At 45.2% G+C, this 15071-nt stretch overlaps 1 protein-coding gene across 1 annotated transcript; it reads left to right on the forward strand.

The window, feature by feature from the left end:
• Positions 1-7047: 7047 nt before the first annotated feature.
• Positions 7048-11208, forward strand: LOC118233032 (inositol monophosphatase 3-like). Its single transcript, XM_035428335.1, has 5 exons — positions 7048-7707; positions 8666-8825; positions 8936-9031; positions 10008-10169; positions 10823-11208. The coding sequence occupies exons 1-5, from the start codon at positions 7372-7374 to the stop codon at positions 11092-11094; spliced, it is 1026 nt and encodes a 341-aa protein (XP_035284226.1). The 5' UTR covers positions 7048-7371; the 3' UTR covers positions 11095-11208.
• Positions 11209-15071: the final 3863 nt, after the last annotated feature.

The raw sequence follows: 15071 nt of genomic DNA on the forward strand, positions 1-15071 counted from the left end.
AAATAAAAGTACATTTATAAAGCTGCAGAGTTTTGGAACAATCTCTTGTGGACAGACCCATTCTGGATTTCATTAAACCTTACTCTCCTTCCACTAAACATGTTAAGTACTGGTAACAGGTAGAGTCTCTGGATTTGCGGAAGGTGTCTGAGTTCTAAGTTAACGTAAATTAAGGTTTCCTTAGTGAGCAATGGTCAGACGGTCACAGCTGTGACCTGATCCTGAAACACAGCTGCTGGACCTGGAAAAACAGAGTTTTTATTTTTTTAAATGTCAGGGGCTCCAAGTTAAGAGCCCAGCTGTGTGAATGGATCCCAAGATTATAAAGGGGGGTCGGGGGTGGGGTCCGTTTGGGAGTTTCCGAACGCTGTCTGGGATCAAACTGGCACTCCGTGTCCACTACTACCGCAGCTGTCTGTGTTATGCAACCGCGATCAGGGTGTCAAAATATTAATTTAGCGCCAGCATTTCTCAGCTGCGAGCCAAAACAAACAGAGGACAGCCTGCTGTCTTACTCACGCAGAACTGGGAGAAGGTGGGCTGTGTTTATCTTTTCATGTTCAGGAAAGGAGTCAGAGGTTGGGGGAGGGATGTAGAGAATTTGGAAAAATGGACGGCAGCTCAGCTCATGAAATAAAAAATGCTCTTAATGTTCTGTGGGTATTTTTTTTAAAGGGGTTTAACTGAATTTCAGACACGTTTCCTGAAACTGAAATGAAACCAGGAGGTCAGTGCCAGGTGTGTGGGGGGGGTGATTTGGCTTTCTGGTGATGTCAGCATTAAGGGTGAACATTACATGTGCATACATTTCCCTGCCAGATTCACTCAGAGGCAGCAGGCTGTTATCAGTAATACTTACTGGCCTTTCACTACCATGACCCACCCCAATAAGTGCAGGATGTTAATATTCAGTGATAACTTCAGTGTATCATCCATTTTCATATAATTCTCTACTGATTCATTTTAACCCTCTGAAGGGTAGTTTGTTTTGGAATGTTTTTTCAAACTTCTAGTTCGATGTTCTAGAACTCCGTAGCTTTTGGTTACCAGCAGTGATTGTGATATCAGCATTAGAATGTTTGTCTTTGTACATTCTAATCACACATTTGCGACCTAGCACCCTTAAAGGGTTAACTGCGATGTCTCCTTTTTGGTCCAGTCTGGTTAGGAAATGAAATCCAATGAGCAGCGATTTGTAAACAGCGATTTGTAAACAGTGATTTGTTAACAGTGATTTGTTAATAGTGATTTGTTAACAGAGATTAGTTAACAGTGATTTGTTAACAGTGATTTGTTAACAGTGATTCGTTAATAGTGATTCGTTAACAGTGATTTGCTAACAGTGATTCGTTAACAGTGATTCGTTAGCAGTGATTCCTTAGCAGTGATTCGTTAGCAGCGATTCGTTAACAGCAAGCTCCAAACGGGAGGCTGCTTTCAGCAACAAGCTGCTGGAGATTTCACTTCAGAGAGATGTCTCGCAGTTACTAAGCAACAACAATCTGGGCAGCAAATCCTACTTCTTGTTGTCAGGCAGGAGTATCATAGTGCTCTCATAACATTTAAAAGCACCATCATCACCGTTTTATCAAAGTGAGAATTTACTCTACACCATGCACGACACCATCCATGCACATACCATTTTTCATTTGGCTTGTGTTTTACCTCATAATCATAATCCTACCATGACTACTACTACTACTAATAATAATAATAGTAATCATAATAATGACACATTATTTGTACCCCAGTAGTAATTATTGTTTTTTAAGGATAAAGAAAACTGCATGATATCCAATGAGAGTCATGAAAAAATGGCATGACAGAATTAAATGTTGAATAAATACATGAGAAGCATTTGTTTTTATCTAATCCAGGAAGCTGTATGTGTGCAGATGGAAGTATCTCTGCATGAGAACAGGCTCGTTTTTGCCAGGGTAATTCATAGTTTGGGAGCAGGGAATTAAAGGAGACCCGCCCGTGTGCGGGCTACCCCGAAAAATCTCTGGAGAAAAAGGCGTGGCCTGGCAGGATGAGTTGGTGGGGCTCAGTGAGGCAGAAATGCTGGGAAATGAAAGGGCTGGAAAAGGACAGCAGAGCGTCTGAGTCAGACCTCCAGGGGAGCTCCCACTGCAGCGCTGCTGACCGCGACACAAACGCGCAGCGACAGGGGACAGGGGAAACGTGGGTATGAGTGCTCTGATACTGCATTTAACCCTGCGATGGGTTGGGCTTTCTGCAACTCCATCTGCGTTCTAGAACTCCATGGCCTCCAGTTACCAGCAGTGATTGTTACATCAGCATTAGAACGTTCGGGTAAAAGAACATTCTAATCACGTCACATTGTGACCTCATGACTTAAGAGAGAGAGAGAGAAAAAGCCACCATTTACCAGCAGTGATTGTTACATCGGCATTAGAACGTTCGGGTAAAAGAACATTCTAATCACGTCACATTGTGTGTAGCACAGTGGGTAAGGAACTGGGCTTGTAACCGAAAGGTCGCAGGTTCGATTCCCGGGTAGGACACTGCCGTTGTACCCTTGAGCAAGGTACTTAACCGAAATTGCTTCAGTATATATCCAGCTGTATAAATGGATACAATGTAAAAATGCTATGTAAAAGTTGTGTAAGTCGCTCTGGATAAGAGCGTCTGCTAAATGCCCGTAATGTCTAATGTCTAATTGTGACCTCACGCCTTTAAAAGAGCCAGTGGTTCCAGGTCAGGAAACATGAGCCATCGTCACCACAAGCTACACCAACACAACGCAGAATTCTGGGAATGTTTTAGGAGTCTCACCAGACATTGAAGAGAGGTCATGGTGAAAAGTCATGTCAAATGTTTGGCTTAATCACCCCGGCCCGATCTTCTACAACAACTAAACCCCCCCCTCCCCAAATTTCTCGAGTGAAATTTCTCTTTGAGACAGGCAGTTGATTGGCTACTGGCAGCTAGGGAGCCAATGTCTGTCTCCAATCCCTAACTGCATGCGGTAGTAGTTCAAGATGAAACCGTGCTCAAATTAAGCTCTGTGGCCATGTGAAGTTGAGCTTTGTTTTATCGGGTTGAGCTGCACCCTACAGTAGAAACTTGTCACATTTCAGCTAAACTATCGGGTTGCACAGATGCTATTCCAGGTGATGACCCCTTTAAGTAACAGTAAGAACGAACAGGGTGAGATTTCTGCCAGCTCTCACCATAGAGGACAAAGTTCAGGACCAGCAATGCTGGTGTTGCACTTACTAGCCTCCCCACGGAATCATTTTCATTGTGATCACACCTCTGTCTGTTCCACGGTTCCGCTTGCTCACGGTTACAGGAAGTGACTCTCATACAGGAGGGAAGTGCCTCCTCTGGACAGAAAGCCAGGAGATGAGATCTCATTGAGGTCCAAGTGCAATCAAACTGCAGCACGCTTTATCCTAGCCCCAGCACAAGGATAATCAGGCCATGTTAGCTTTATCTTTTTGTACTCGTAACAGAATATGTTTGTAGGCTGAAGAAATGAAGGAAAAGTGTAAAGGGTATCTACACCATCACGAGAAACAAAATTGTACAAAATCATAAAACATAACAACGAGACCAAAATGTGATCATAATATTCTAGCAACAGTGTAAATAATCAACCACCAATAAATAATAAACAATTTTCAATTTTCAGAACTACAGTCTGTAATATAATCTCTAATGATATCACTATTTTGTAGCTGTTGTGATAAGGCTGATACAACAGAAGGTGAAAACAAATTTATCATAAATATGGCAGGTCCCATTTATAATATTGACACATTTATTCCCACAGATGATCACAGTTGCTTCTCCTCCTCCTTCAACTCAGGGAATAAAACATTCATTGTTTTAATTTCCCCCTTTTCTATTGTAGTGTGTCTGCTTGTCACAGCGAATACACAACTAAAAAGCAGAACCAATTTCAAATATTAATATTAATTAATATTGTTGTACGTCGCTCTGGATAAGAGCGTCTGCCAAATGCCTGTAATGTAATGTAATGTAATATGGTAAATGGTAAATGGACTGCATTTATATAGCGCTTTTATCCAAAGCGCTTTACAATTGATGCCTCTCATTCACCCATTCACACACACACTCACACACCAACGGTGAAAGGCTGCCATGCAAGGTACCAATCAGCTCGGTGGGAGCAGTTAGGGGTTAGGTGTCTTGCTCAGGGACATTTCGACATGCCCAGGGCGGGGGATCGAACCAGCAACCCTCCGACTGCCAGACAACCACTCTTACCTCCTGAGCTATGTCGCCGCATTTCTGCGGTGTGGGAAAAGTTTGTGCTCAAGACACCATGCCAAGGTTCAAATATAAAATAATCATGCTGCATGTAGTACTCCTCAACATACTCCCCACACTAACATTAACAGAGACAGAGAGAGACAGAGAGAGAGAGAGAGAGAGAGAGCGAGAGAGAGGAAATGCATAAGAACACAAAGTTATAGTCCAATGACCAGTGGAATGTTCTGTTACTTCATGACTGCAAAAATCTAAACGAAGAAATTTACAGCTCTGTCTCTCCCAGTGTGGTTGAGAGACCGACAGACCATAATAATCAGTTGTTGTTAGCTTAACCACAATAAATTATTTGAAGTGCTCAGTTGACTTTCTTCAGGGTTCTGAAACATTCCCACTAACACCTCACTAATCAGTTATTAAGGGCAAAATTAGCACCACTTTAGACACGTGACAAATGGCTGAATGGAAGTTTGTTGCTAATTATTTTGGCACCAGTGACAGCGGGCCTCTCTCTGTAATTAATGTGCCAATCAAAATCCACAGCACACAAACTCTGCTCACATGCAGCAGCTTAAATACAGAGTATACGCTTGCTTCTCACACCCTTTCAGACCCTTTCACTCTGTCGCCAGTGAAAAACCGTTTAACGACTGGAAAATCGGTATTAATCCAGGGGGAAAAACCTACGTAATTATGAGACTTTCTTATTTTACTTAACTATGAGAGTGTTTTGAAATCCAATAAATTTTTTACACATATTTTGTTTATTTATTTTTTGTTTGTTTTTGGGGGTTTTTACAGTGTGCAGTGGCTCTCCCGTAGTCCCAGCAGAGCCAATGGCTCCCAGCCCCCCCCCCACCCCCCACCCCCCACCCCCCACCACCGGCCACAGTGAGCCAAACTCTCTGACTGACAGAAAGCAGAAGCTCTAACCCTCCCTGCCCACTCACATCAAAGCAATCCAGGGCCCCCTGAGGACCTGAAAGGAACTCCAGACAGGAAGGCGGGACAGGGAGGAGGCGAGCAGCTTCACTCCCCCTCCCCAAATTCACTGGGCTGACATCCAGCCCCCATTTAACCAAGCTTTCAAGCAGTAAGTTTTCCTCTCTACCTGTCACCTGTTCAGGCTTCAGTTTGCTTTTGCAAGCTTTCTTCCCATTAGACAGACACACGTATGCACGCAGGCATGCACAAGCACAAGCACACACACACACACCACTTTTTGGACTCTTCACAACAGAAAAGAAAGGATTGTATAAGTTTATTCCTCACAACACATTCCTCTCAAACTTACCTGGATAAGTTCTGTTTATGCAGTAAATGGGACACTTTTTGAAAATGTAGCATTGGAATGTATTTATGATAACTGCTATTTATTAAATTTTGCTTATAATTTATCAGTTTGAAATGTATGGAGCCTAATATGCTTTCTGCTCGCACATTATCATAATATATATATATATATTTGTAACAAATGATCTAGTGCTTGATAAAGGATTGTATATGAAAATAAAAAGACGCACATGAAAAAAACCTTGTCTTTTATCAGTCCGTAATCCGCACGCTGCCAACTGTACTGGGGAATGTTAGAACCCCTCTTCTGACCCCAGTGCAGATGTTGTCATGACAACTATCTGCAGCCGTCACGTGCGCTCGTTAACGACGGCGTGCAACAGAAGATAAATTATGAGGTGGTGCTGCGCAGTGCTCTCAGTGAGCTGGTACGAACAGTAACGGTTTTTCAAGATGCCGCTTTATTTCCGTTTTAATTAAAACATTCGTTTTAGTTTTACGTGGCATAGTTTGTTTTTATTACTTTTCTATGAATCATAAGGATATTCTGTCCCCACTGAATCTAACTTTAGAAATAGATTTGTGGCTGCATGGCCTACTTTTGAAGTAGAGATGCCACGCGAATCTCCTGTTTGAATTTACATCCCTGCTAGAATATTTTGAGCTCATGCCTGCTGATTAACAGAGTGCGTCTCAGAGTCAGACGAATACTATTTAGGAATTCATATGTTAAATAAAAGGCCCCTGTACTCTAGAAAAATGTGACCCTGCAACCTATATATATTTTTAAAACTACTGAAAAATGATGGTTAATTATTTGGCTTCAATCAATTAATTAATTGGGAATAATTTAGTAGGGCCTACACCCGCGGATCCCTGCGGCGCAGTTTTCTCGATTGACAAATGGCCGCGAGATATTAGCCTACTTAAAAACTATACCGCTGTCAGCATGAATCGAACAATTTTTTTGTCACAAGATATAAAACAGCAGCTTTTGGTAATTTTGTGATAACAGTTTTTTCAACAAGCACACTGAACAGAAACATAGCAGCATCTATAAAAGCCACTTTACCGTTGAACCGTAAACTAATAATCTGCAATTTGTTCGGCCCGTTGCCCTCTTACCCTCTTACAACAAATCACCAAACGGGTTAGCCCATTTTCTGTTGCATACTGACATCTAGCTGTAGACCAAGAAAATAATTAGATCTAACCACAACGAAGAGAGCATTTGATTCTTTTTAGCTGTAGCTACGACAGGCACTCAATAAATAAATAAATAAATAAAAACAAAGTCTGAAAAAAAAACTCAGTCCAAGAAAGGTGAAAATAAATAGGGACCTTAAGATAAATGAATTGCGTAGGTTGATACAGTGTTTAATGTGGGAAAATAGGCTAATTATATTATTATTATTATCGAAAATGCACTGTCATAAAGTCACATGGGGGTCTTTTGACCCGGAAAAGAATGTACTTTCATTGACCTTTTGCTTGCTTAGATTACCGTGGTTGTGCAGTCACTAACCCTTGTGTACAGTGGCGGTACGCAACTCGCAAGCGAAATGCATGGCTTATTTTGATAAGGGTACGAGTTTATTAGCATACATGTGAATAAAACATAGCTCGCTAGTATTTCACTAGTGAGAAGTGGGGTGCTATATTAACGTTTCTCGTTTGGTAGCTATTACTGTCGAACGCACCCAGATAGCGGTACCAAACGGACTCTGTGATGTAACGGAATCTGTGACAGTTTTATGTATGTGGAAACTATAAGCTAGTGCCATACCAAAGGATTCCATAAATCGTTTTAATGCAATGGCTCCAATGGGAATCCGGCTGTCTCCTGTTGGAGTGGCCGTGTTTTGTTTACTGGGGGTCGGTATAATCTACCATCTTTACGCCGGCGTTATATCCAGCAGAATCGCGGCGCTGCGGCGGCGCCGGACGGTGGACCTGCGGGAGCTGCTCGCCCTGTCCGTGGAAGCCGCGGTCCTAGGCGGCCGGGAAGTGAAACGGGCTCGGGAGGAGAACCCTTTGGAGAAGTCCAACGGAAAAACCAAGGGAGGCGCGAGCGAAAAGATAGCGCTGGGAGACCAGAGCTCTCACAGAAAGATGTATCACCTCATAAAAAACACATTTCCTTTTTTGCAGGTGAGCCCCCCTAGCTCAGGGGTGGGGTGGGATAGGGGTGGGGGTACGGGGTTGCATTTAGTCGACAGTAAAAGCTTCGTGAATTGGTGCTAAATCAAATTTACCAGTTGCAAACTACCAGACAGAAAGTGCGCAGCTGTTCAATAGACGTGAAAAGCCACGATGATTCCGAGATATGTGTAAATACTGCTAAATGCTAGTTATCTACCTGACGCTGACTATTTTAGGAGAGATTTCCGGTTTAAAAGTCTTTCAAAATAAAAGTGCATATTACGCCGATTGAAAACACATTTTTAAAAGTGGCTTTAAGGGAATGCTGCGCTATTATAAATTATTTTGACACAAATATAAATAAAGTTAACTGACTATTATTATATGCATGTAGAATAAGATCATACATAGTTTTTTGGAAAATTACTTGGTAATGTGCACATGTACAATCTCCAGAGGGATAAAGTATTATCTGCTTTGGAGGTAGCCTATTTAAAGTGTGTTTCTTTACTTTAGACCATTGAACCCCCAAATGTCCCTATACCAGTCCCTGTAAATCTATCAGGTCCATTAAAATGGCCCTCGTCTGACATGGAACACTGTCTCTGAAACATTCACTAAAGCTGAATAAATATCAGAAAGTGAACCGTTACCGATTCTGAGGTAAAAACGAAAACCAGCAGAACCCTGTGGCTCTCCAGGACCAGGGTTGGAGACCACTGACTTAGACGTGGCTCAGCGTGTCCAGATGACTTTTGAGAATGGCCGCAGCTGCGGGTGTGTAGCGTGTGTGTAGCGCGTGCGTAGCGCGTGTGTAGCGTGTGTGTAGCGCATGTGTAGCGTGTGTGTAGCGTGTGTGTAGTGTGTGTGTAGCGCGTGCGTAGCGCGTGCGTAGCGTGTGCGTAGCGTGTGTATGTAGCGTGTGTGTAGCGTGTGTGTAGCGTGTTAACTTCGTGACGCGTGGCAGGTGAACGCGGAGGAGCGCGCTCCGGCCGGAGGCGAGGAGGCGGGCGTCTGGAATCACGTGATTCCGGCAGACCTGCAGCTGGTTGGCGAAGGCAGAGAGGTGTCGGCCGATGACATCACCGTGTGGATCGACCCTCTGGACGCCGCTCAGGAGTACACCAGTATGTGCTCGCGCGCTCTTAAAAAGATTTGTTGTGTTGATGTACAGCGGTACTTACCAAACATTCAAATGATGGTTTGTTTTTGTTTTTCCCCTTTTGGGCTTCTGTAGAGAACCTCCAGAAGCACGTCACCACGATGGTCTGTGTTGCTGTGAGTGGCGTTCCGGTTATTGGGGTGATCCACAAACCTTTTACTGAGTACACAGGTAAGCTTCCAGCGCTGTCAGCTACTGAGAACACCCTGAAACACACACACACACACACAAGCACACACTCATACACAAGCCCACATGCACGCGGACACACACATACGCACACAAGCACACACACATACAAGCACACACGCCCACATGCACGCGGACACACACATACACACACAAGCACACACACACGTACACAAGCACACACGCCCACATGCACGCGGACACACACATACGCTCACACACACACACACTATATATTTAATCCTTTAGCTGACAAAGCTATGAGCGCCTAGCCATGCGTTTATCAGTAGTCAGTTGCTGTAGGCATTAGTTTTCACTCGTGGGACAAAGAGTTGCCAGATTTTTATATAGTTTTAAATAATGATGAAAGTCCCCTATCTTCAGTCCCCCATAACCCCATTTTAAAACTTCCATGTATCCACTGACTCTCATACACATTTTTCCCTTTCCTTTTTCAACTCATCAACATTTCCTGTCAGGGTCTGGCAGCCCTGTATGTGGACAGAGAAAGATACCAATGAAGCCGAAAGAGGTAGTACGGCAAAAATGAAGTGTTGTGTTTCAGCACCCTCTGCTGTTAGCTGGTGGTAGTACAGGGAGCACAGAATCGCATCTCTTGAGTGCATTCGGTCCACAGGAGGGCTCTGGTGGTGGGAGTTTTGTGTTGTTTTCCTGAGCGTACACACTCGTAGGCAGCATCACCGCCCAGCGCCACTCCCCCGCCACGCTTCAGGAGTCGCTCTTCAGGAGTCGCTCTTCAGGAGTCACGCTTCGGGATCGAGGCTTAGTGCGTGCTGCGATGGAGGAGCTGAGGAGGGAGAGAGCGGCACTAAGATGACCGAAAGAATCGAGAGCGGTCCGCATCTCCGTATTTCTCAGGAGTGCTGCTTGTGCTGCGCTTGTCCTGCTCGTGGTAACCTGCTGTCCTCCTCTTCCTCCTCCTCCTCCTCCTCCTCAGCGTGGGCGCTCGTGGGCTCGGGTTCGAACCTGCAGCCCCGGGCCCCGCACGGCGGGCGATCTCTGCAGGTGATTGTGTCGCGCTCTCACGCGGGGAAGGCCACCCGATTCATCCAGACCGCCTTTGGGAATGAGACCGTGGTGCACACAGCCGGGGGTGCAGGTACCCCCCCATCCTAACCCCCACCTGCCCCCCACCCTAACCCCCACCTGCCCCCTACCCTGACCCTCACCCTAACCCCCACCTGCCCCGAACCATCAGCCCCCACCTGCCCTACACCCTAACCCCTACCCTGACCCTCACCCTAACCCCCACCTGCCCCCCACCCTAACCCCCACCTGCCCCGAACCATCAGCCCCCACCTGCCCTACACCCTAACCCCTACCCTGACCCTCACCCTAACCCCCACCTGCCCCCCACCCTAACCCCCACCTGCCCCACACCCTAACCCCTACCCTGCCCCTCACCCTAACCCCCACCTGCCCCCCACCCTAACCCCTGCCCTGACCCCCACCCTAACCCACCCTGGTCCTGATGATCTACCATCCTGTAGGTTCTCGCTCCAACTCTAACAAAGCACACCTCACTCAACAGCTAGAGATCTTATTGAGCTGCTAATTAGTGGAATCGGGTGTGCCAAATTAGGGTTGAAATGAAAACCTACAGGATGGTGGATCTCCAGGAGCAGGGTTGGGCAACCCTGGGCTCTTTAGTGCACAGCTTATTTTTTCCATACATATACAAACATGCATACAGTGCATTTGCACAGCTGTAGCTGCAGTCTAATCCCCTTCCTCTGTCCTCTCTGTTGCTAGGCTACAAGGTTCTGGCTCTGCTGGACCCCCCCGATGAGCAGTACGAGCAGGCCGACGTGTACCTGCACATCACCTACATAAAGAAGAGGGACGTCTGCGCCGGGAACGCCATTTTGAAAGCGCTGGGCGGTCACATGACCACGCTGAAGGGGGAGGAAATCGACTACCGGGCGGCGGAGGCCAATCACGGCGGAGTGCTGGCGAGCGTGGGGCGGGACCACCGCGCCCTGCTGGCCAAACTGCAGAGCGCCGACAGCCACAGACAGAGCTGAACCTGGGCCTGCGAGAGAGAGACATTAACACTGCACTGAGAAAGAGAGAGAGAGAGAGAGAGACATTAACACTGCACTGAGAGAGAGAGAGAGAGAGAGACATTAACACTGCACTGAGAGAGAGAGAGAGAGAGAGACATTAACACTGCACTGAGAGAGAGAGAGAGAGAGACATTAACACTGCACTGAGAGAGAGAGAGAGAGACATTAACACTACACTGAGAGAGAGAGAAACAGAGACATTAACTCTGCACTGAGAGAGAGAGAAACAGAGACATTAACTCTGCACTGAGAGAGACAGAGATGTGACTTGCAGTTATTTGGAAGGAAATGAACAGCGTTTTTTTTTTTTTTTTTTTGTTAAGTGCATTGTGTCCAGAAACTAAGACAACTGGGGGTAGGGGAGTACAGATTCACTGACACGGGTGCCTTTCTCTGCAGCTGGGCGGGGGGTGGGGGGGGGGGGCAGGTAAAGTTTTTGGAGGTCTCATATTTGCGGAACACTCCTGTTTGGATGTTTTGCTTGGCTTGACTCTTGTAAAGGATCTCACAGATGTCCTGCTGTGGAAGTGCTTTGGCATAATATTGAAATCTGAAATATCATCGTAACGTAGACGATTCCGGATTCCCGCTGCGTGTTTATCTGCTGAGCGGACGAGGAAAAGCGAAAGGCCGCTTTAAAGGGACAGACGGGCTGTGATCAGGACTGGCTGTACACAAGAAGAAACTTTTCGGCTGCTTTTCCTGTCTTATATATAAAATTCAATTCCCTGAAAAGGCGAAACGCTGCTTATTTTTCAGTTTATCGACACATTACAGTTCAGCCTCGTGGGAGTTTTAAACCAACGTAATTATAGCAATTGAGTTATTCGACATTGACAGTATGTACTACTGAACGAGAACTTTCCATGTGTGTTAATAAAGACTCGATGACAGAACAAAGCTTTTCTGTGACACCGACAATACCTTGACGAGCTGGTAAGGGATCTTGTATGTAATTTATTCTTTACAGAACGGCTTTGTAGTCAATAGAGGTCCTTTTAAATTGCATTATCCCTTGTTCACCACAGGATGGCGGCAGGCGCAACGTTGAAGCTCGAACCACGCAAACTGCAAGTGCGGTTCTAAGAAAATTGCACCTTATACTTTTTGCGATTGCGACTCGAAGCCGGGTCTTCCTTGCGCTTCTTTGTTCTATTTGTAATAACGGACATTGTGAATTTTCAACTGCTTTATCCATTAAATTAATCAATTAAATGCTGAACAGGATTAGGATTACAAACCCTTGTCAAAAGTGTAGTCATCCTTTTCTGCAATAATCCCAGGCCATAACTCACACTAAAAATCTAACTTCCGGGCAATACTTTTTCTTTTTTTCTTTCTTTTTTTTTTTTTTTACAATAAATTACAATAAAGTGTTTAAAAAAACGTGTAGTTATGAACAAAAAGGGAATTCTGAGGACAAGCAACTAAGAGAGGAACAGGAAACTTGTTTCATAAACCGCAAGGCCAGTGAAGAACAGGTAAAATAAAATGTTTCATCTTCTGCTGCCCCTTGACAGTAATCGATGGAGATCTTCGATGGCCCTTTTGCGAGCTATTCCGGGCATTAGCTCGTAACGAACTAATGCCCGTTCTCCCAATGACGGAAAAAGAGCGAGCGGGCCAGGGAAAATAAATGCGCACATGTCCTGTTATTAAATAGGACAGGAAACAAGATAACGACGTCTCTTATGATTCATTCGAGTTCATAAAGTTCGTTAGGACTGCCAGCTCAGCCCGTAGGCTACCGTATAGAACAGTTCATGCTCCACCCGTCCGTGGCTGAAGATAAAATCAGTTTATTTTATTGGCTTGTTTTTTTAAGCTTTGGAGAGGGCGGCAAGGTTTTAGAATGTTTGTTGTCTCACTTCGAGTAGTTGATCAGATGAGTACTTGTCATCAGCTTTTGTTAGATTTATTTGTGGGTTTTTTCATTTGTATTCTCGAGCTGGGGTTCCCGTTCTTGGTCCTTAAGTCTATTGAAGCAGGCAGTAATGCAGTTAACTCACCCCTTTCTTTTCTCTTAATTGGTTGGTGATTTTAAAGTGAAAACACAAATCAGCAGACCCTGCGGCTCTCTGGGCCCAGGGCTGGGGACCCCAGCAGACCCGGCAGCTGTCTGGGTCCAGGGATGGAAAAGGATGGGCTGTTTTTGCTCATCCAGGTTTTTTTTTGTTTGCTCTTTGTCTTGTCTTTGCCTTGCCTAATCAGCGGTACTTTTCTATTTGACCCGTATTCCTCTTTCCTGATCAGACATTTATTATCCTCGGTGCTTTATGCCACTCCTCTGACCGTACACACATTTGGGGAGAGCGCCCTGTCTGCAGGTTCGAGGCTGGTAATGGGGCAGTTAACCCTCGCCTGGGGAAACGATAGATGTGCACAGCAAAGCGTTCAGTGTAACATCCGCTCTGATAGGACAGCAAGATGGACGAGGAAACAAAGACAATCAATAAAGAATGTGCACATGGCCAGCGACTATAAAGCTAAATGCCAAGTGTTGAGTCTACTGTCGGTATACAGTGAACATTGGGAATGTTTATGTGTACACCTCGGCAGCACCAAAATTCCTTTTCAATTTTTTAGGGGATGGGAGAAATCGAAACTTGGAAATTCTGACATCCTCCAAACAAACTGAATATGACTTACAAAATCAAGTGCATTTTAACCAGGGCTGTGTCCAAAAACGCTAAAGTCTACCTCACTGTCTCTACATTCATCCAATCTCTAAAGCAATAAGCCCCACCCAGTCAGTCTGTAGTTCTGGAGATCTACCATCCTGTAGGTTTTCACTTCAACCCTAACAAAGCTACACCTCACTCAACAGCTAGAGCAGGGCTGCCCAACCCTGTTCCTGGAGATCTACCATCCTGTAGGTTTTCACTTCAACCCTAACAAAGCCACACCTCACTCAACAGCTAGAGCAGGGCTGCCCAACCCTGTTCCTGGAGATCTACCATCCTGTAGGTTTTCACTTCAACCCTAACAAAGCCACGCCTCACTCAACAGCTAGAGCAGGGCTTCCCAACCCTGTTTCTGGAGATCTACGGTCCTGAAGGTTTTCATTTAAATCCTTATTTGGCACACCTGATTCTATTGATTAGCAGCTGAATGAGATCTCTGGGAGCAGGGCAGGGCAGCCCTGCTCTAGCTGTTGAATGAGGCGTGGCTTATTTTACGGTTCGAGTAAAAGCCAACAGGACGGTACATCACCAGAAACAGGGCTGGACACCACTAGGCCTATCCGACGTCCGACATAGCTCAGGAGGTAAGACCGATTGTCTGGCAGTCGGAGGGTTGCCGGTTCAAACCCCGCCCTGGGCATGTCGAAGTGTCCTTGAGCAAGACACCATACCCCACGCGGACCCAGGGAGAACATGCACACTCCACACAGAAAGGCCCCAAGCCGGGATTCAAACCCAGGACGTTCTTGCTGTGAGGCGACAGTGGTTTATTAATCAATGAATCCCCAGAACTAAATGACTTGCAGCACAGGCCAGTGCTGGAACCAGCCATTGGACACGGAACACAGGGCGGTGGAGTAATCCAGGTGAGGTAAACCTTGAGCTTCTGTCGTTGCCATGGGAATTATCATCCTCCTCATTTTCCTCATTGAAAAATTAATTTGCTCCATAATGCAGTTATCACCGAGTGCAGAACGAGAGGTTTCCACAATGTTTAAATAAAATTAAATACATAAGAATGTAAAAAAAAAGGTCTGTTTGATGTTTTTGTTTGCTTTTTTAGCGCTGGTGTTGCGGAAATGTGTGCAATAGTGTTCAGCGTGAGAAAAATAATTTTTTCTGCCTTTACAGTAATTACTGTTAAAATCACTTATTCATATCGCCATTTCACTGCTTAGATTTCTATCGCAGAATCAATGTCATTCATTGGTGATTATAATTAAAAACGATTATTATGACATGATACATAAT

This window comes from Anguilla anguilla, chromosome 8 (assembly GCF_013347855.1).
Source record: "Anguilla anguilla isolate fAngAng1 chromosome 8, fAngAng1.pri, whole genome shotgun sequence".
Taxonomy (NCBI): domain Eukaryota; kingdom Metazoa; phylum Chordata; class Actinopteri; order Anguilliformes; family Anguillidae; genus Anguilla; species Anguilla anguilla.

Excerpts from the sequence above, each read along its gene's own strand:
- LOC118233032 (XM_035428335.1), top strand. The coding sequence starts at position 7,372 with ATGGCTCCAATGGGAATCCGGCTGTCTCCTGTTGGAGTGGCCGTGTTT. Across the intron at positions 7,708-8,665 it reads ACACATTTCCTTTTTTGCAG|GTGAACGCGGAGGAGCGCGC; the intron begins GTGAGCCCCCCT and ends GACGCGTGGCAG. Across the intron at positions 10,170-10,822 it reads GCACACAGCCGGGGGTGCAG|GCTACAAGGTTCTGGCTCTG; the intron begins GTACCCCCCCAT and ends CTCTGTTGCTAG.